The 23,054-nt window shown below is 37.9% G+C and overlaps 2 protein-coding genes across 3 annotated transcripts in view; one reads left to right on the top strand and one right to left on the bottom strand.

The window, feature by feature from the left end:
- The window catches only part of tbcd (tubulin folding cofactor D), a 268,107-nt gene that overhangs the window by 156,251 nt on the left and 88,802 nt on the right, over positions 1 to 23,054 (bottom strand). The gene's annotated exons all lie outside the window — the stretch shown is intronic.
- On the top strand, positions 330 to 22,153 carry znf750 (zinc finger protein 750). Of its 2 annotated transcripts, XM_063030764.1 has the most exons (3): positions 330 to 405; positions 8,176 to 9,840; positions 18,818 to 22,153. In XM_063030764.1, the coding sequence occupies exons 2-3, from the start codon at positions 8,339 to 8,341 to the stop codon at positions 19,632 to 19,634; spliced, it is 2,319 nt and encodes a 772-aa protein (XP_062886834.1). In that variant the 5' UTR covers positions 330 to 405; positions 8,176 to 8,338; the 3' UTR covers positions 19,635 to 22,153. The 2 variants fall into 2 exon arrangements, with proteins under 2 accessions (XP_062886834.1, XP_062886835.1); XM_063030765.1 differs by lacking the exon at positions 330 to 405 and having other exon boundaries at positions 8,129 to 9,840.

Below are 23,054 nucleotides of genomic sequence, written 5' to 3'. Positions count from 1 at the left end.
ACTGGAGCAGGGGTAAGAAAAATGTATAAACAAAAGGCCAGTGTAAGCAGAATTACAGTTCAAACAAAAGAGCTTGCTTACACTACAAAAGTTCAAGTTTGTGTAAACATGACTGCTTGCTGTAAAATGGCCAGTAGAAACCAAAACAATTTTGCTTTGCAAATTGGGTACTGAGGTAATAGTGAAAGAAAACTGTAACTGGATAGAACGCATGAATCATTGCTTGGGGCAGGAATAACATTGTGCATCTCCATACCCTCAGGGCCCAACTCCTTCACTTATAGTCCCTCCTATTAGAATTGCTGGCTTCATTTTCAACCAGCAATCAAGGCGAGCACACACTTTACTTATGCGCAGTTTACTTACTGCAACAAAAGCAAATCAACAGAAAGTTGCATGTATAAGGTAAGTGTATTTAAAAAAACTTCTGTCACTAACAATAAAACCAGTTGCAACATGATTTCAGGTATTTTGAACTTAATAAGTTATGACGTGTGAAATAATATTGTTTTGTGGTTGTGTTAGATATTAGGTACAAAAACAATGACAAAAACTTCCATCTAAAAGTCAGCAAAGGCGTTTGCTATTTAAGGTACATTTGATACTGTACATATATGAAAATATTTGGGGAAATATCTAGGAACATGCCAAAAAAAGTTCTTAAAAATAATCACCAGTGAATTCTCCAAAATTGGCACACCTGTAAACAATTTCATGGTCTATCTGATTTATTTAATCACACATCACTGCATTAGAAAAGTCAAATCAAAAGCCCTGAAGTAAACTGTTGATTGCAAGGTACTACTAACTCATAAATACACTCCTCGAAAGTGAATATAGTTTGCTTCTTTAAGACCTTATTTTATAATTTCAGCGTGAAATCAGCTCAAAGTAATAAAATTTAAATAAATTCAGCAACAATTTCAACTTTGATAGATATAATTAATTTAAAAGAGACTACAGGCACAAAATGTTATTCGCTAACTAAAAGGAAGAGATGTTTCTCATGCACCTGTGCTACTGCCTTAAACAATGTGCTAAAATAAGCTTAAAGTCTGTGTCAGCACATACACACCCACTCCAGGAACCAGCATCTAAATTTCCACATTCATCGTCATTCTGTCCTCCAGGCATAGAAATGAGCCAACAGGAGATGAACACACAGATAAGTTGTGAAATACAGAATATGTATTTTACAGAAAATAGATAATCATACAGTACAACGCAACTTAAATGTGGATTATCCAGTGTGATTTTCCCTAGTTTTGATTTCTATTGGCATTTAGAAATAGAGTGAAGTCAGTGGTGAAACATTGGTTTATCAAGGAAACTTCAAAATTGAGGATGTTATGAATCCTCAGTGTCATTATGTTGGAGTTTGTTTGGAAAAGAAGGGACTTGATACAAAGTAGCATTATAAGCACTTTTTTTTACAGTTTCAGATGAGTACTACTATAGGGCACTGAGAGGCAAGAAAATGGAACTTCAGGGAAAACAAAGACTGCCTTCAGTTTATTAATGAATAGATATCTCAACTTAAAACTGATCTAGTCTTCATTCTCACATAATAATTTTACAAGTTAAACTACTTTTGAGTCATTAAAACTAAATGCAATATCCTCTGCATTTTAGATCTTAAATTTAATAGATCCTGACAGCAAAAGTAGTAAATCGTGAGAATGAGAACCATCAACATAAATAATGGTTTTGAAAGAGGAATTCTAAAGTAGAATCAAAAATATAGAGTTTAAGTGTACATTTCAGAATAAAGTGTTTTTGTATCCATGAATAAGATCAGATCTTTGCCTCCATTAGACACATTCTAGAAGAAAAGTCGAGTCATTTTTAATTTGGGTGGTTCAAAAGTACTTCATACACAACCCTTAAATTGCCAAAATAGCCAGGAGCTCATTTCTGTGCATAGTACAAATTCACTAACAAAATCAGAATAGAACAAGTTGGGCATGCCATTAGAGGGTGGCAGAATCAGTTGTTAAATGATTCCCTGCAGGGAGGGAGGGAAAATGGCAATTAATGCTACCTCCTCTTGAACATGTCTCAGATGTACATACAAGGAGCACTGAAGAGCCAAAGCAGTCAGAAGGAGGTAGGAAGAGGGATAGTGATGGAATTTTTTTTAAACAAATACATATAAAAATGTCACAGATAGAGTAGTGGAAGTGAAAATAATACTTGCCCATTTTATTCAGGAACACCTACAAATGCTGTTTTTAAAAAAAAGATTTTATAATCTAAAATTCAATTACCCAAAAATGTAGTTACATTGGAAATATGGCAACATATATAGATGATACTTTTTAAATGTAATAAGCCATTTTGGTACCATTGCACATTTTTTCATGGACACCTTATTATATCATACACAAGTATCAATCATCAGGCATGACCAGAATATGAATAACAGCAAGTTATTTGACTGTGGTGTCTGAGAAACAGTCTGAGGATCAAATTCTCAGAAAATGCAAATTGTGCATCAAGGGACAAGAAAATGTAAGTGGATGACAAATGCAAGAACACGAAGGAATGTTCAGATCAGCAACAGAACAATCAGCTATTACCCCTCAACATCAAGCTCTTGAACCAGAGGGGATAACTATACTCGCCCCAACACTGAATTGATTCCACGAACTATGGACAATCTCTGGACTTACTTTTAAGGACTCTCAACCAATATTCCCTCTAAGGTGTGTGCATACACATCTTTTGCTAGGAATTTAAACTGCACACAAAATGTTGTCACCCTCTAACTCGTCGGCATCTTAAGTATATTTCATGATCATACACAATCACATTTCCTTTCCCAGTTTCTGATGTGAACAGTGTTGACAATGTGGAGGTTTGCAATGTTTTGTCTGCAGATTTTAGAACTGGTTTATTTATACTGTTTTTATTGAATAAATCATTCAGTGAGTACATATTGTTGTCACTGGGCAAAAAATTGCACAGCACAAGATTTTTGTGTACGCTGGTCATTACAAATTAGAGGGAACATTGCTCTCAGCTCATGTTCTCAATATTTATTGCTTATTTATTATTATTTACGATTATTTTCTTCTTTTTAGTATTTGCACACTGTTGTCTTTTGCATAGTTTGCTTGTGTGCATTTTCACTGATTCTATTATATTTCATTTTATTTACTATGAATGCCTATAAGAAAATGAATTTCATGGTAGTATATGGTGACATCAATGTACTTTGATAGTAAATTTATTTTGAACTTTACGACCTTTGCAGCTGAGAATGATCACTGGGTAAGAACTGAGCTTGGGAACTTTTTTTTAAGACTTTATATAGACAATTGGGTCTAAACTTACAATTATTTCCTCATGATATTGAGGACATTTTGGTCCATCACGTCGTTGCCAGCTCACAGAGCAACCTTATTCCCCACAAATATTTCCAGTAACCTATTCTTTCCACATTTCCATCAACTTAATTCAGGTCCAACCACTCATCCACAGTGGGTGTACTTAAGTGGCCAACTAAGCTACCAAGCCATATCTCTGGAATACGGAAAGAAAGCAGAGCATCCACGGCAACCTCATGCAGTCACCGAGAATGTGCGAACTTCACACAAACAGCACTAGAGCTCAGAAATCACTGTAATTCTGAGGCAACAGCTCTTCTAGCTGTGCCACTGTGCTTCCAGATTTTGATGAAACCTAACTAAGAATTCTTCTTCTGATATTCCTGAGAATAATCCTGGGAGGGATCATGCTCTTAAAATGGTTACTTAATATAGCTTTTACAGATACTTTGAAATGCATGGAGTCAAATAACCCATGAATACTACATAAGCAATTCTGAGCACTGGGCAATACCACAACACCAACTACCTGCAGAAAACTAGTCAGGAATTGTTTTATAAACAAATTTTGTATTCAAAATGGATAGATCTGGAAACTTTCAAGATATAGCCAGATTTATCCTATTTTAGCAAGCTGAAAGTAGGTACCACCAAAACCTAAATCAGAAATGCAGAACTATTCCAAGAGTTTTCAAGAGTTTACAAATACACTGAAAACCTGGTCAATCATTTCTTGTGAAACAGTCTCAGTAAAACATTCCCTGAAATATACCTGAGCATGCAATTGAAATTTTATTAAATATTACTGAGGGCAAGAAGCCAGGTTATGCCACTGTGTGGGCTCTGTAGTACTGTACCACCAAAATCTGCAAATTAATACTCAATGGTAATTTGACAACAAATGATACAGCACAATATGTATTTTTGTTTTAAAAGGAATACAAGTGTAAATTTTAATATATGCTTAATCTTACGAAATATATGCAGCATTTTTTAAAGTAATCTCCATATACCATGATCTATCCTATTTTCAGTAATAGAAAACAAGAAGAAATAAGTTAGAATTGCTTAAAAGCAGACAAAATTCAGGTTTATAAAATCTCGGAATATCTCTGGATTATAACAATTGTTTAGACTAATCATATGTGGCAGAATTCATTACAGTAAAATAAATCAGACTTTTCTAACTCCTGGTTTCAAAGGGACTTGGAACACAATATACCTACAATGCCAATTGTTTTTACATATGCATTTTATCTTCTACATTTTTCAAATAAGTTGAACAATATAGAATAATAACTAAATGAACGTCTACCTTAATAAAAAGGAACCACAATCAATAATTAAACTATGCTTTACATTTATTTACTGAAAGGTTAGCTGAAACATTAAATCAGAATCTCATTTTTCAGATCAGAGTGATTAGTAGTGTGGAATGTTTTAGTTAACTCTTTTTCATGAGAAAGCATCTAGTCTTTGGGGTAATTTACTGCAGAAAGCTTTCAGACCATGAGAACGAAACCATCAGACTTTCTCATGAACTTGGACCAGGACAAGCAATAAGGGCAAGCTACAACAGGCTTTGCTGGCAACAGAAAAGTGAAAAGAACAAGCTCTCTGAAATAATCTACTGATTTCCCAAACACCTCTCACCCTTCTTATCCGATTTTAGTCATTTGAGCTCTTCCAGGTTTCAGCATGGATCATCCTTATCTTGTTCTTACTAATGAGACAGGTGAATATTATTTACTTTTCCCTGAGAGAAAGTAACCTGAATAGAGCAATTTATATTTCTCTGAAAAATGCACATTCACTGGTAATATAGAATAAATGGACTTCAACATAGTGGAAAAGTCCAAGCATGGCCCAGGCTCCAGGTTAGAACAGAGTTCCAATCCTGAGAACGATTCAGAACCAAATTTTTCCTAAGCTGATGCCCTCCGTTGTTCAAGGTTAGAGGAGAAGAGAAGGGATAGGAACCAAAATGTGTAATGGAAAAAGAGAGAAGCAAGAGGGGAGAGAATCACCATGTTCGAAAAATCGATGTTCATGCCATCAGGTTGAAGGCTACCTTGATGGAATATGAGGTGTTGCTTCTCCAACCTGAAGGTGGCATTATCATGACCATTGAGGAGGCCATGGACAGACAGGCTAGAGTGGGGATGGGAAGCAGAATTAAGATGGGTCGCCACCAGGAAGTCCTACCTTTTATGGTGAACGAAGCAAAGGTGCTCAACAAAGTTGTCCCCAAATCAGTATTGGATTTCCCGGATATAGATGAAGCCATACCAGGAACACCAGATGCAGTAGATGACCTCGAAACACTTGCAGGTAAAGTGTCACCTCCCCTGAAAGGACTCTTTGCAGCCCTGAATGGTGGTGACGGAGGAGGTGTAGGAGCGGGTGCAGCACTTGTCTGGCTTGCAGGATGGAGCGAAGTGGGGAGGGATGAGTGGACAAGGGAGTCACATAGAGAGCAATCCCTGCAAAGAGTTGGGAGTGGAAGAAGGAAATATCCATCATCAAAGATCCCCACCATCTGGGTCATGATATCTTCTCACAGCTATCATCAAGCAGGAGATAGAGAAACCTGAAGTCCCACACCACCAAGTTCAAGAACAAACTGGCAAAATCCTAATCATGACAGTTTAATAACTCTACAACCAATTTGATTAATTTGCACCAAAATGGACATTTTTTTGTTCTAATTGTGTTCTTTCTTTTAAAACTTGTGTATAGTTTATGTTTGATTTATGTTTTTCTTATGAATGTTGCTTAAATGGTAGTATGTGCCTATGATGCGGCAGCAAGTCAGTTTTTCATTGCACCAGTGCATACGTGTACTTGTGCATAATAAACTCAACTTTGACTTCAATTACATGGTGCTGCAAAATGACTGTACGCTCTACTTTTTGCCTGTTCACAAAGACATGTGTGACTTTAATATATATATTAGCTTTTGCAGTTCTTCCTTTGATATCAGGAAGTTAAAGTGGCATGACTGTAATAATTCTCTGTGCAGACAGCTGTTATGAAAATCTTGCATTTATATGTCATCTTACACATCTTCAAGATGTCCCCAAGTGCTCACAAAATCAAGCTACATTATACCTTCAAACCTTGATGCAGGATCAAGTATTCGACCAGGTTGAAAAGCAACTCCAATGTACCTCCCAGTTTCTAAACTTTTTCATTTGTAAAAAAAACTATTGACTTTCATCAGTTCCTCTGTTTCTGCATCATTTGTTCCTAGGATGAGGCTTTCTGTTTCAGAAAATTTGAAATGTTCAACTTCTTCAAAGAATGGGATTTTCCCTTCCTCTATCACTAATGCTGCCCTCACCTGCATATCCTCAATTTCCCAGACATCTACCGTCAGCCCAACTTCCCGCCACTGTAACAGGGATAGCGTTTCCCTAGTCCTTAGCTACCACCATATGAGCCACTACATTGAACACATAATTCTGCATAACTTCTGTCATCTTCAACAGAATCCTATCACTAACCACATCTTTCCATCCCCCAGCCCCAACTCTTTGCAGGGATCGCTCTCCATGTGACTCCCTTGTCAACTCGTCCCTCCTCACTCATCTCCCTCCTGCAAGCAGGACAAGTGCTGCATCTCCTCCCTCACAATCATTCAGGGCCACAAAGAGTCCTTTCAGGTGACATAACACTTCACCTACAAGTCTGTCGGGGTCATTTAACATACCTGGTGCTCCTGGTATGGCCTCAACTGTATCAGGGAAACCCAACACAGATTTAGGGACAACTTTGTCGAGCACTTTCACTCTGTTCACCATAAAAGGCAGGATTTCCTGGGGTCGACCCATTTTAATTCTACTTCCCATTCCTACTCTAACATGTTTGTCCATGGAGTCCTCTGTGGTCATGATGAGGTCACCTTCAGATTGGAGGAGCAGCACCTCATATTCCATAAGGTAGCCTTCAACCTGATGGCATGAACATCGATTTTTTTAACATAGTAATTCTCTCCCCTCCCGCTTCTCTCTTTTTCCATTACACGTTCGGGTTCCGATCCATTCTCTTCTCCTCACGTGCACATCACCTCCTACTATGGTCCACTGCCCTCTCCAATCAGATTCCTTTTTCTTCAGCCGTTTACCTCTTTCACCTATGGCCTCCCCACTGACCCACCTTCCTCCTCACCTGTTTTCACCTATAGTACTGTGCAAAAATCAGTCTCTCTCTCCTTCCATATTAATAGTCATATACTGCATAACTTGCTGAGTTTCTCCAACATTTTGTGTCTGTTTCTCCAAGTCATTTATTCATTATAAATAAATTAAAGCAGAAATTTGAAGACAGCGTTAAAATTTGCTAAAGAAAAGATCATGATTTAATTAAAATGTATCCAACTTAATACTAAATAATTGATCAACTGTTGGTGGCAAATTAATGCATATATTCAAATAATAAAGTTTTTAACCATTTAGTAAGTAGGGAAAAATTTCCTTAAACAGATGGTAACAGACTGGAAATTCTAGTGTTGAAGTCATACCATTATTTCTTTTTGCATGTCCTGTGAACACGAACATTACTTTAAAAAAAATCACAATGGCAACAGTAAATATGGGAGAAAGTTGATTCTAGACTTTAAAAAACAAACATTTAAGTGTTGCTTTGAATCTTTCAACTTCAGTTTAGGTCATTAAACAGATGCAATCTATAAAATACTGTTTAATACAAATTCTAAGACAAAAGATGGCCCAGTGCCACTTTGCCAGATTTGCATTCAAGTTTCTGAAACCAGGTGTGTCTGTAGGAATGTGCTGGCTTTTACTCTTTGTTTAGGACTAACAAATTTATATTCTTTGTTCCACAGTTTCATGCAAATTATTCCAACATTTATCAAGTGGCAATTTTTGGTCACCAGGACAATCAAGAGTGTGGAGTTTTCGAAATTTTTAAGTATCAACATTTAAAGAACACTTCAACAAAGATCCAAGGAATGCTGTGATTCATAACCTGTACCAAGAAAATCAAAAATGAGTCTCATGAAAGAGCGCAAACCAAAGAAACCTCACTACATTCCTCGACCTCCAGGAAAGCCATTTAAGTACAAGTGTTTCCAGTGCCCTTTTACATGCAATGAGAAATCACATCTATTTAACCACATGAAGTACAGTTTGTGTCAAAATTCTATCTCTTTATTGACAGACCAGGACGAATTAGAAAAATGTACAAATCTGAGTGCTGATGCAACCAACACACCCAATCAGAAAGACTCTGCACCAAATGTGAACCTGGACTCAAGGTTGTCAAACAGTAATCACTTTCAAAGTTCAGACTACAAGAAAGCTGATAAAACTACAAGCCACCAGACCATCGATAAAGAAATGGAAGAAAGCACCAGAATGGATGAGCAAACTTCAACTACAGTTACAAAAACAAAACAGAAGGAACTACTTCAGAAAATTCCTATAGAAAATGAAACTGAACAAGCAAGATCTTTTGAAAAACGTGAAAGGTCTTCGGCTTTCTTGCCTGTTAGGGGAATGAAACTCACTGATAGGGCAGAAAAAGACAATGAGAAGACAACTTTTACTTCAGAAAATTCAAACAACAAGACATCCACCATCCCAATGAAGTCAGCTTTTTATAGCCCTGGTGACCAACATAGAGCATGTCCTACTTCAACTTCACCAGAGCTTTCCAGGAAGTATGTTGGAAATAAATATTTTGGTTCAATTCCTCCAAATTCATCACCATTGATTCCAGATTATACCCATCATTATTACAGTGAACGTGATTTAGGAGTAGTTTTTTCACCCTACTTACTCACTGACAAACCTTTTGAATATGACCATCCAGGGGTTTCATTCTATTTTTCTCCTGAACCGCAGAATTTCTTATCACCTCATCTACAAAACAGGGGCATGATTTTGCCAAGACACATTGTTCCATCGATATTAGAACAGTACAAAATTCAACATCATTCACATCTTCCCATTCCTTATGGTGTCCATCATCTCAACCCAGCTGAATATGACATCTCTCAGTTTGGTCTAAAGTCTCAACAAGCACATAACTCCAACAGAAATCAAGATAAACACCTGTCAGTTGGTAAACCTTCACTCTGTGAAACCTCACCACCACCAGAATTATACTTCCAGAACTCCCACAGAAGACTTTATAGTGAATTGCAGAATCCTATTCCAATATCATTAAGAAAAGATAATGAGACCAAAATATTGGGAATGAACAGCAATTTACACACAGGGGAAAAAAGTACAAAAATGAGCCCTAAGGCAGGAACTGCTGCAATGGGCTCTCCAGGTCGACCAAGCCCAACGATGCATGTTCAAAAAAGCACAGTTTCAGAAAGTTGTGGAAAATTGCCCAAGTTTGTTTCAAACTCGAATAATAAAACTAATAGACTTGATGAAAGCTTTGCAACCTTTAAATCAGCCCAATGTACAGTGAACCTACAATCAAATGAAGCCCATGTTCACCATGACCAACCAGAAAGTCAAGGAACAGTCAGCAGGTACAGCAAACATCAATGGTTTTCAAAACTACTTCATAGCCATTTTAGATTCTTAAAAATGCTCATCAGTACCTTGTCTATAGGTTGGCTAGTACCGTTAAATATTGCTAAGCATTCAATGGATCAAAGATCTCTTCAAAAAATTTCATAGTGTTGATATTTGCATAAGAAACATTCAAAATGTAGATCTGATTTATTAACCAAAATACTTCACATAGCTGCTCATTTTAAGGATGTATCAATTTTTAGAGACTGAAGAATTTGCTGAAGCAGACAGCACAGACTGCCATGTAATTCATCAACTTTCTGCCATCTCTGAGAGATCTATCCTCTTTGTTTCATTCCTATTATTTCTTCAAAACCCCAAATATCCAATTCTATTCTGAAAGTTTCCGAGCAGTGCATTCCAAATCTCAATAATTCAGCTCATTAAAAGAATTCTCACTTCTTTCTCAGTAATTTGGCAACAGAAGAGTAGCACAGTGACACAGCTAGTAAAGCCGCAACTTCAAAGCTCCACTGGCCTGGGTTCGATTCAATACAGTGTTGTCAGTGTGGCATTTGCACATTCTCTCTGTGACCATGCAAATTTTCTCTGGATATCCCACATACCAAAATAAAACATGCATGTTGATATGTTAATTAGCCACAGTACATTACCCATAGCATATAGGCAAGTGGTAGAATTTGTAGTGGGTAATGCTGATGGAAATGTAAAGAGAATGTCTGATCGAATTTGGTGCTCAATAGTTGCACAGACTTGGAGGGCAGCCTGTTTCTGTATAGCATCCCTGTGTAATTCCATGAATCTTAGATTCATGTCCTCTAGTCATGACAGTCCTACAGATTCTCATCTCTATTTTATTCCACCACCTCAACCACTACACTCATGTACCCTCCCCACCATCCTCTCATATCCGACTCCATCATCTTGAGCCTTTTGACACTTCCACCTCTCTCCTCCCAGCTTCTAATGCTATTCCCACTCTCCCTTTCTCTATACAGGGTATAGATTGTACTTACCTATAGGATGATAGGATTGTACCTATCAACCCTCCTCACTTGAATGCACATATTGTCTGCCAGCCCTTGCTCCACCCCTTCCCTCCACCTTTATATACCATCTCCCCTCCATCTTTTAGTCCAAACAATCTGCTTCGCTCCACAGAAGCTGCCTGAACACCCCCAACCTCAAGTTCCATCAGCATTTTCTGTGTTAATCCACATCACTGAAGTCCAGCAACTCTCATTTTATCCTTTGTCAAGACTTATAAATCCAAATTGCACCACCCAGGAAATCCTGAAGGTTTACTATAATTTATTTGTTTTTGAACTCAAATTAGAGCTAAAATAGATAGAGCAAGAATCAGACAGGGTGATGATAAATAACTGTCAGCACACATTTGTATGTCAAAAGACAACAGGGTCTCAGCCTGAAACGTCGACTGTGCTTCTTCCTATGGATGCTGTCTGGCCTGCTGTGTTCCACCGCATTTTGTGTGTGTTGCTTGAATTTCCAGCATCTGCAGATTTCCTCGTGTTTGCGTTTTTAAATGTCAAATTTGTATGTCCTATGTAAACTACACTCTAGTTTCTGCTGCTAGCAGGGAAGAATTACTCCAGAAGAACCAAACTGATATGCCCTCTTTTCGATACTCTTCCACTCACTGTTCACTCTCCTGGCTATGCAGTAATCTGAAGTACATGTCTACAACAGATCCTTGTCAGGAGAAACTAGTTTCTACAGAAACATGTAGTGAAGCCAGTTATTTCAATATGTATTGCACCACTTCTTGGAGATTTTAGCAACTAGCTAAATTTAGAAAAGTGCCAAACTTCTGTAGAATCATGCCAAGCATTCGGTATTGGTCAACAATTAGCCCGCTTAAAACTGATGCTAAGAGTCCAACTTCCTGCATACAAGTTTAGCTTTAGTTAACCTGACACAATTCACAAATATACATACACACATGGATATGTATATTTATACAAAAAATGGAAAATCTGCAGATGCTGGAACATCGGCTGTACTCTTTTCCTAGATGCTGCCTGGCCTGCTGAGTTCCTCCAGTTTTTGTGTGTGTTACATGTATATTTACACACCCGGTTATGTATGTATGTCTGAACAATGGATTCTACAAAGCTAAATCTTGAGATCTATGTCTATATTGATGAAGCCAAGTAACCAAGGTGTTACAACAGAAATGATAAAATCATAAAATAGACTAAAACTACAGCACAGAAATAGGCCCTTTGGCCCATTTAGTCTATGTCGAAACATTTAAACTGCCAAGTCCCATCAACCTAGACCCGGACTAGAGCCATCCATACCCTTCCCATCCACGTCCCTACCCAAACTTCTCTTAAACGTTGAAATCAAAATTGCATCCACCACTTACGCAGGCAGCTCGTTCCACACTCTCATCACCCTCTGAGTGAAGAAGTTCCCCCTCATATTCCCCTTAAACATTTCACCTTTCACCCATAACCCATGACTTCTAATTGTAGTCTTACCCAACCACAGTGGAAAAAGCCTGTTTACATTTACACTATCTATAACCCGTCATAATTCTATATACCTTTATCAAATCTCCCCTCAACCCAGCATATAATTTCCTGTCGATGTTTCAGGCCAAGACCCTTCATGAGTCCTGATGAAGGGTCTTGGCCCGAAACATCAACTGTTTACTCTTTTCCATAGATGCTGCCTGGCCTGCTGAGTTCATTAAGCATTTTGTGTGTGTTGCTTGGATTTCTAGTGTCTACAAATTTTCTCGTCTCTGTAGTTTCCTGCTTTATTCTTAGAGCCTTCCTTAAACAACAAAACAACATTAGCTATCCTCCAATCCTCCAGTACCTCACCTGTCACTAAGGATGATTTAAATATCTCTACTAGGGCTGCTGCAATTTCTGCACTTATCTGAAAATGAACACCTTGTCATGTCCTGGGGATTTGTGTCAACACAGCAAATACCTCCTCCTCTGTAATCTGTATAGGGACCATGACCTCACTAATGTTTTGCCTCACTTCTATAAACTCTGTGTCCATGTCCCGAGTAAATACAGATGCAAAAAATCCATTTAAGATCTCCACCATCTCTTTTGGTATAGATACCATTCTGATCTTCCAGAAGGCCAAGTGTGTGCCTTACAGTCCTTTTGCTCTCAAAATATCTGTAGAAACCTTAGGATTCTACTTCAACTTGTTTGCTAGAACAACCTCATCCCTTCTTTTAGCCCTCCTGATTTCTTTCTTTAGTGCATTTCTTGTACTCCTCAAGGACCTCACTTGTTCCTACCTGCCTGTACCTGCTACGAAACTCCCCTTTTCTTCTTAACCAGGGCCTTAATCTCTCGAAAACCAAGGTTTCCTAAACGTGTTATCCTTGTCAACCTGTTATTCTGACAGACACGTACAAACTTTGTGCTCCCAAAATTTCACTTTTGAAGGCCTCCCACTTACCAAGTACTCCTCTGCCAGAAAACAACTAGTCCCAATCCATACGCCAGATCATTTCTGATATCATCAAAATTGGCCTTTCTCCAATTTGGAATCACAATCCAAGGATGAGACCTATTCTTTTCCATAACTACCTCGAAACTAATGACATTACGATCACTAGATGAAGTGATACACAAACATCTGTCACCTGCCCTGTGTCATTCCCTAATAGGAGTTCAAATATGGCATACTCTTTTGTTGGGACTTCTATATACTAATTAAGGATACTTTCCTGAACATATTTGACAAACTTTATCTCATCTAGTCCTTTTACAGTATGGAAGCGCCAGTCAAAATGTGTAAAGTTAAAGCCGCCTATCCTGGACCCTGGCACCTGAGAGGCAACATACCATATAGGAATCTCATTCTTGCCCATAGAAACTCCTTTCTGGTCCCCTAACTAATGAATCCCCTATTTCGGCAGTTCACCGCTCCTCCTTGCTTTCCTTCTGAGCAACAGGGCTGGACAGTGCCAGACACCTGACCACTGTGACTTCCCTCTGCTAAGTCACCCCCCCTCCAAAAAGCATCCAAAGTGGTATACCTGTTGTTGAGAGGGATGGCTACAGGGGTACTATACAACTAGCTGTTTAACCCGTCATCCTCCTGTCACCAAGTTTCCCATGTCCTTCACCTTAGGTGTAACGATCTCCCTACATGTTCTGCCTTCACCCAGTCAGCCTCCCGACTAGTGCAGAGTTCATCCAGTTCCAGCTCCAGCTCCAGCTCCTTCAAACAGTATTAGAAGCTGCAGCTGGATGCACTTCTTTCAGGTAAAATCATCAAGGACACTGGAAGTCTTCCTGCCTTGCCACACCCCACAAGAGGAGCATTCAACTATCCTCCCTGGCATCCCTGTTGCTCTAACTGTGCAATTAAAAAGAAGGAAACCAATAACCTGGGAAAAAAAATCCAATTCTTCTGATCAAATTGTTCTGCTACTTCCAAAAATATGTGAATAATTATTTTAAAAGTTTTTAACGTCCTCAACTAAAACCTAACATCAAACTTTTAACCCCACAAACTTTTTTAGAAATTCCACTTCCTTTGTATAATCATTGTACCTTATGTTTCAAAGATGTCTTTTATTTATATGGAAATCTTGAGTCAATTCTAACACCCGTTGACCAAATTTGATGAGTGTGATTTCAAATTACACTCTAAATTCTTTGTGTTGATACATCAGTGCAGAATGCTGTTCCTGGTTTCATTACTTCTTTCATCAATAGCAAAGCTTCTACAGTGGAGTTGCTTCCAGGAGAGAATGCACTGTGAACATCCTAAATGCTTAACCCAGAATCAATGCCTTGTGAATAAATTACCCAGTTTGAGGTGAAAACATCTAAGTCCAAATTATTTGTACATACAGTATTTAAAACATAAAATCAATTAAATTTAATCTGAAAACACATTACTTCTCAGTTTATTTTCACGTTCTCAAAATTACTTTCAATTTGTATATCTTTTTCCAATAAAATGAAGAAACCTGGCCCGTAAATTTATTGAAAGGTATTAAGAAGAGGATAAATGTTTTGTGGTATTTAAAACAGATGAAAATTACAAAGCTGCAGAAGCTGAAAATTAAAGAAACAAAAACTAAAAATGGTAGAAATACCCTGGTCAGCCTCAATTTGTATGAAAAGAAACTGAATCAATGTTTCAAATCGAGTACTTCAGCATTTTCTGTATTTCAACAAAGTCTACACAGTTTTTGGCAACACGGGATGACAGGGTGTTGAAGAAAGGAGATAGCATGCTTACCTTTATTGGTCAAGGGATTGTCTTCAAGAGTTAGAAAGTTATGTTGCAGCTTTACAAGCCACATATGGAACACAGCATTCAGTTCCAATCGTTCCTTCATAGGAAGGATGTTGAGGCTTTGGAGAGGATGCAGAAAAGGTTATCAGGATGCTGTCTGGAATAGAGAAATATAAGGAGAGGTTGGACAACTTGGGTGTTTTCTCTGGACAGAAATGTGGATAGGAGATCTGCTGGGCATTATAAGATTATGAGAGGCATAGATATGAGTAAATAGCTGGTATCTTTTTCCCAGGGTTGAAATGTCTAATACCAAAGGACATGCATTTAAGGTGAGGGGGTTAAGTTCAAAGGAGATGTGTGGGACAAGTTTTTCTTTATACAGAGAGTAGTGAGTCCCTAAAATGCAATGCCTGGGGTGATGATGGAGACAAACAAGAGGCTTTTAGACAGGCTTATGAATGTACATGAAGTAGAAGAATATAGACCATAAGATATAGAAGCAGAATTAGGCCATTTGGCCCACCGAATCTGCAACGGCATTTCATCACGGCTGATCCAATTTCCCTCTCAGCCCCAATCTCCTGCCTTCTCCCCATATCTCTTCATGTCCTGACTAATCAAGAACCTATCAGGCTCTGCCTTAAATATACCCAATGTCTTGGCCCCCACAAGTGCCTGTGGCAACAAATTCCACAGATTCACTACTCTCTGGCTAAAGAAATTCCTCATCTCCATTCTAAATGAATGTCCCTTTACTCCAAGGCTGTGCCCTCTGGTCCTAGACTTCTCTACCATAGGAAACATCCTCTCAACATTCACTCAATAGAGGCTTTTCAATATTCGATAGGTTTCAATGAGATCCCTCTTCATTATTCTGAACTCCAGTGAGTACCGGCAGAGTGCTATCAATCGGTCCTCATATAGTAACCTTTTCATTCCCAGAATCACTCTCCTGAATCTCCTTTCCTTCTCCAATGTCAGCACATCCTTTCTTAGATAAGTGGTCCAAAACTGCTTACAATACTCCATGTGAGGCCTTACCAATGCCTTATAAAGTCTCAATATAACATCCTTGTCTTTATATTCTAGTCCACTCAAAAGGAATGCTCACATTGCATTTGCCTTCCTCACCACTGACTCAATCTGCGAATTAATCTTTAGGGAATCTTTCATGAAGAATCCCAAGTCTCTTTGCACCTCAACTGTTTGAATTTTATCTCTATTTAGAAAACAGTATACGCTTTATTTCTTAGACCAAAGTGCATGACCACACACTTCCCAACATTGTATTCCACCTGCCACTTCTTTGCCCATTCTCCTAATGTATCCAAGTTCCTCTCCATCCTCCTTCCTTCCTCAACAATACCTGCCCCTCCCCCCATTTTTGTATCGTCCTCAAACTTGGCCATAAAGCCATCAATTCCATCACGCAAATCAGTGACATATAATATACAAAGAACCTGTTCCAACACAAGCCCCTGTGGACCACTACTAGTCACCAGCAGCCAATCAGAAAAGGCTCCCTTTATTCCCACTCTCTGCCTCCTGCCAATCAGTCAATGCTCTACCCATGCCAGTATCTTTCCTGTAATAACATGGGCTCTTATCTCACTAACCAGTCTCATGTGTGGCACCTTATCAAAAGCTTTCTGAAATACCAGGTAAAAAAAAATCACCCAATTCTCCTTTGTCTATACTACTTGTTACTTCTTCAAAGAACTCCGACAGATTCATCACACAAGATTTTCCCTTGAGGAAACCATGCTGACTGCAGCCTATTTTATCATGTGACTCCAAGTATCCCGAAATCACAACCTTAACATAAGACTCCAATATCTTCCCAATGACTGAGGTCAGACTAACAGGCCTATAATTTAATTTCTTCTGCCTCTCTCCCTTCTTGGAGTGACATTTGTAATTTTTCAGTCCTCCATAACTATGTCAGAACTTACTGATTCTTGAAAGATCATTACTCATGCCTCCACAATCTCTTCAGCTATCTCTTTCAAACCCTCGGCTGTCAACCATCTGGTCCATGTGATTTATCCACCTTCAGATCTTTCAGTTTCCCAAATGCCTTCTCCCTCGTAATGGCAACTTCACTCAATTCTGCCTCCTGACACTCTTAAACTTCCAGCATACTGCTGGTGTCTTTCACAGTGAAGACTGATACAAACTTCTGATTCAGTTCATCCACCATTTCCTTCTCTCCCATTACAACCCATCCAGCATCATTTTCCAGGAGTCTGGTATCTGCTCTTGCCTCTCTTTTACTCTTTATATATCTGAAGAAACTTTTGGACACTATTTAATATCATTGGCTAGCTTACTCCAACTTTTTCCTCTTTTTGACATTTTTACTAGTCTTCTGTGTTTTTTTTTTGTGTTTCCCAATCCTCTAACTTGCCACTAATTTTTGCTCTATTAAATGCTCCTGCTCTGACTTTTATGTTGGCTTTGCCTTCCCTTGTCAGCCACTGTTGTGTCATCCTGCCTTTAGAATACTTCTTCTTTGGGATGTAGCTACCCTGCACCTTCCAAATTGCTCCCAGAAATTCCAGCCACTGGTGCTCTACCACCATCCCTTCAAGTGTCCCCTCCAATCAGCTTTGGCCAGCTCTTCTCTCAAGCCTCTATAAATCCCTTTACTGTACTGTAATGCTGCTACATCTGACTTTAGCTTCTCCCTTTCAAATTGCAGGACTGTCTCCAAAGGATTCGTTTACCTCAAGCTCTCTAATCAATTCCAGTTCATTGCAGAACACCAATTCAGAATAGCTGATCCCCTAGTGGGCTCAATCACAAACTGCTCTAAAAAAAAACACCTTGTAGGTATTCTATAAATTATCCCTCTTGGGATCCAGCATCAACCTGATTTTTCCATATTGAAATCCCCTATGACTATTGCAACTTTGCCCTACTGGCAAGCTTTTTAGTAGTCCCCATATTTGCAATTGTTCAGAGGTCTATATATAATTCTCATCAGGGTTTTTTTTTAACTCCTGCAGTTTCTTAGCTCTACCCACAAAGATTCTACACCTTCTGATCCTATGTCACCTCTTTCTAAGGATTTCATTTCATTTTTTAACCAAGAGTCATCCCACCCCCTCTGCTAATCTGCCTGTCCTTTCAATACAACGTGCACCCTGGGATGGTAAGCTCCCACCTATAATCATCCCTTAGCCACGACTCAATGATGCCCACAATGTCATACCTGCCAATCTCTAAATGTGCAACAAGTTCATCTACTTTATTCTGTATTCTGCATGCATTCAAATACAATACCTTCAATCCTGATTTCATCATCCTTTTTTGATTTTGTCCCCCTTTTGCATTGCTACTCATCCCGATTGCAATTTTGCCCTATCATCAGCCTGTCCTTTCTAGCAGTCTCACTACACACTGCCTCTGTTTGTATACCAATTGCCCCATCCTCAGCCCTATCACTCCAGTTCACAATGCCCTGCCAAATTAGCTTACACCCTCCTGAACGTAGACATCATATAGGCAGAAAGGATTAGTTTAGTGAACATTTAATAACTAATGTAATTAATTTAGCACAACATTGTGGGCCGAAAGACCTAATTCTGTACCGTACTACGTTCTAAAGAGTCTGGAGGCTGCAGGGTGCTTGGGTGAGGTACTGAAGAATGATGGTTCTTTGTTTAAGTTATTAAACTGAATCTAAAAAAATCTATTTTCACCTGTTTCCAGAACTCTTTCACCCAATGAGGACTCCATATATAATCCAACGTATTCTAATGTTGCCATTTTCGATTACTACCATGGCAATACTTTGGTACCGACTGACTTAAGTTCAACTCGCATGATACCACTAAACCTTTCCAAAAAGAATAAAGCAAAATTAGAACCAGATCAGCAGCCTGGATCTACAAATAAAAATCTCCCACAGGATTCAAAGGAAGACGCATCACATGACAATCACTTTCTTCCAGTTGAAGAGTTTGAAACTTCCAAGGTACAGGATGAACCTTTAAATCTTTCACTTAAAGTTAACAATCATGAGTGGAAAACAGCTGAAGATTCTGTTCCATTTGTCGTCAATTTTAATGACTCAAAGGTACAAGTAAAAAGCTTAAATGATAACAAGCTTAACCATTCATCAGATGTCTTGAATTTTGACATAGTTTGTTACAAAACAAATCAACGTAAAAGTCGGGCAGGAAAAGCTGAAAACTTGCAAACAGAAAATGTTGTCAAATGCACTGAAAGCTGTAATGATGAACAGAAGCAGTCAGCTGCTGTGGCTCTATGTCAGTTAGCCGGATGTAACGAAAGAAAACATAATGAGGAATGGTCAATTCCACAAAATGGAGAGCTGGCTCATAAAAAGGAACCAAGCTATGAAAAAAAGCACAAATGCAATTCTCCTCCAGTTGAAAAAGTAGAAAAACAGAAATCAAGATATCAGAAAAGATCAAATGAAGAAAGAATGAACACACATTCAGACACAAAGATTAATGATTGTGACAGAATCTTCAGTCTGAGAAAGAGAACTAAAGTTGCATAAAACAGTACATCCTCAGCTGAAATAAACAAGATTTATTATTGAACTATGTGAAGTTGATGGCAATTGTTGCTGTCAACAATTAGTCACAAAAATATGGAATAAACCTGGAACATGTGTGTTTAAGGTCTTAACTTTCAACTGTACACACTATATCAAACTGAATAAAAGATAAGAGTGAAACAATACACCATATGATTGAAGTTAACAGCTCACGTACTTTCAGTCTGAATGGTGTTAGATGGTACAGTACTGTGCCTACAAGGCTGGTAGACATGGCATGGAAAGGACTAAAATTAAACATGAGACAATCATCCTCAGGAGATTTTTTTTTATTTAGAGCACATTCTTCTTAAATATATAAAGAATATATCCAAGTGAAAAGAACTTCATTATACAAAGTTGCCAAACAATGTAAATCCCAAAAAATAAATTATTTGATTACTTCTCTGTTGTTCAACTACCTCACAAGAAATGAGTAGCATGTTTCATTTTTTTGTAAAATATCCCAAGTAGCCTTTAGAATATAACTTATCTGCAACATCTTCTGACAAAACATTATTGATTTGAACTACACTAGCAGACACTAATAGACAGCAGTGAAATCAGGGGGCCCATACTAAACATTAAATTAGTATTTGCAATTCACTGCATATCAGTATCACATGCAGACAAAGACTAAGTATTTCCAATATATGAACTCCAGAAAAGAAAATAATTTATGACAAAATATAAAGAACCATTTCCTCTAGCATATATTTAAAAACTTACTGAGAAGATATATTTTTTTAAATCGTGTAACCTTGTTAATTTAGTATATGGCGATCTGGATTACTAATCACTAGCCTACGGTATATTAAAAGGAAAACAAGGTCCTGACTACTGTCCACAAGCCATCTGCATAGTGACTAGACATTATTTGACTTAGCCCAGATATCATTATTTGGCTTGCCTATCACGCTGGCTTGAAATGCCCCAGACCACATAACAAGCTCAAGAAGTACCAGAGCCCCTCAATAGTGCAATAAAGAAAATCATTCAACCACTTTTATTGTGTTTACAGATGAAGATCATCACACAGCTGTATCGGATGACAGAACTGCTACAGTTTACACATACTTTTGACATTCAGAGCCTACTAAAGCATAAATGACAAAAAAACAGCATAATCACTTCAAACATGCCAATAATTAACACCATCACACTAAAGTAAAATGATTGATAAAGAAACTTATAAATATATTACAAATAGGTTATTGTCTCTTTTAATTTTTTTTCTCAGTTTTGGTAAAAGGACAGTTAACCCCTTTATGTCTAAGGCTTGTTGGAGCTTCACCAGCAAAAGTGCACCACTAAATCAATGTAACCTACAATTGTTATCGCAAAATAAACTTCAAAAATGGTGGTCACTCTACATAGCTGATAATGGAAATGATCATATCTTTAATGTCTAAATTGACCAATTGTGAATAACTGTCCACTGAATGCACTTACCTGTCACAGACCAAATGTTAGTTAAACTACCTATGTATAGTTATCTTAGTACTTACAACTTGTTCACAAGTCTATGAAAGTCATTATAACAATGTACATGTTTTTGCATTCTTATCTGAAATACTGGGAAATCAGTTCTTGAGGGTTATATAGGAAAAAGATAATGAGGACATTACTCTAGGAAACTTCTGGTGATGGAAATACTGATGCTCAGCCATTCATTATTTTAAAAGATTGATATGCTTCTTGTTATTGGATTAAAGACATTTTATCCTGTACAAATAACTGTCTCATTCCTTGATTAACATTGAGAAACTATATGTTACTTAAAAAATACAAATGTTACATCTTCTCACAGATTTGTAACATTCATCAAATGAACATTTTATACACTTATATAAACTATATTTAAGAATATTGTAGCCAAACATTTCACTAATTAATCCACATGTAATGTGATTAAATACATAATTTTAAAGCAGTGGAAGTGCAAGCTAATAGGTAACTCAGATAATGAGATGAAACAGTAGTTTCAGTTGAATTTTTACTTAAGATATAATTTTTGTTAAATTGTTCAAGATGAAAATAACATTAAAAATATTAATCAACTTTTTTATTAAAAAAAGGTAGTTGTGATTGAGCAAGTACCTCTTGAGCTGGTGATGGAGACCAGAACTCTTACAGAAAGCCACAGACCAAGTAGAGTAAGTTCTTGATGGTCTACATGGAGATGGTGGCCCGAGGTGCCTATTTCATGCTATACAATTCTATATCTTATCTGCTTCTATTTACATCACAAGATCAATTGCACAGCTTCAACAGCCACACAAGTCTAGCAAACAACAGTTAGGATTTATACACCTACAGATTTTCAAAAATAAAATCATTAGTATAAGCATAGTAAGATGGTGCCACACAGAACTGCAATAGCGTTATGATGGAGGTGCAGAGCACATACATAGAACACAGAGAAGTACTGCTCTAGATCGAGCCAATGACTTTTACTAAACTAAGTAACACACATCAAAGTTGCTGGTGAACGCAGCAGGCCAGGCAGCATCTCTAGGAAGAGGTACAGTCGATGAGACCCTTCGTCAGGACTAACTGAAGGAAGAGGTAGTAAGAGATTTGAAAGTGGGAGGGGGAGGGGGAGATCCAAAATGATAGGAGAAGACAGAAGGGGGAGGCCTGAAACGTCGACTGTACCTCTTCCTAGAGTTGCTGCCTGGCCTGCTGCGCTCACCAGCAACTTTGATGTGTGTTGCTTGAATTTCCAGCAACTGCAGAATTCCTCTTGTTTGCATTTACTAAACTAATCCCCTTTGCCTCTTAAAAAAGTATAAGGTGCAAAAACCATGATGACCTTGAATTTGTTCAGAACAAGAGGAATGGATTGAAAACTCCAGAACACTAAGTTCAAACACAGTCTCAAAACCTTACCAGAGGAGGTTAAACAGTGTTAATGAGCTAACAATAGCCATATCTGCCTACTTCAAAATAATTTTAAACAAAACAAGAAAAGATCCAAGTTTAAAGATGTTTCTCCATTCAAAAGATGGCAGAAATAATATAATTTCCTTCCGTAAATATCAGTAAATGCGGACTCGGGTAACAGATAAAAAAATCTTTTTCTTAGCCAAGAATGGAAAGCTAGGAAGAAATACAATGTGCTAAAACATCTTCAGTTGTTCATGAAACGTTTATGGAAAGAGAAGCAGTTAACGCTTCAGGTCCAGGGCCCTTATCAGAATCGGACCAACCCAGATCTGAAAGGTTTACTGTTTTTCTTCCCACAAATATCATTTGGACGTACTGAGTGATCCCAGCTTATTTTGCTTTTGTTTGAGATTTCCACTATCTACAGGTTTATTTTGATTTTCACAGGGAGTTAGGAACCAGATCAAACATGTTCTTACTGAGCAGTGAAAG

Source organism: Mobula hypostoma, chromosome 22, assembly GCF_963921235.1.
Source record: "Mobula hypostoma chromosome 22, sMobHyp1.1, whole genome shotgun sequence".
Classification (NCBI taxonomy): Eukaryota; Metazoa; Chordata; class Chondrichthyes; order Myliobatiformes; family Myliobatidae; genus Mobula; species Mobula hypostoma.
This window is presented reverse-complemented; position numbering and strand designations above follow the sequence as displayed.

Excerpts from the sequence above, each read along its gene's own strand:
- znf750 (XM_063030764.1), top strand. The coding sequence starts at position 8,339 with ATGAGTCTCATGAAAGAGCGCAAACCAAAGAAACCTCACTACATTCCT. Across the intron at positions 9,841-18,817 it reads AGTCAAGGAACAGTCAGCAG|AACTCTTTCACCCAATGAGG; the intron begins GTACAGCAAACA and ends ACCTGTTTCCAG.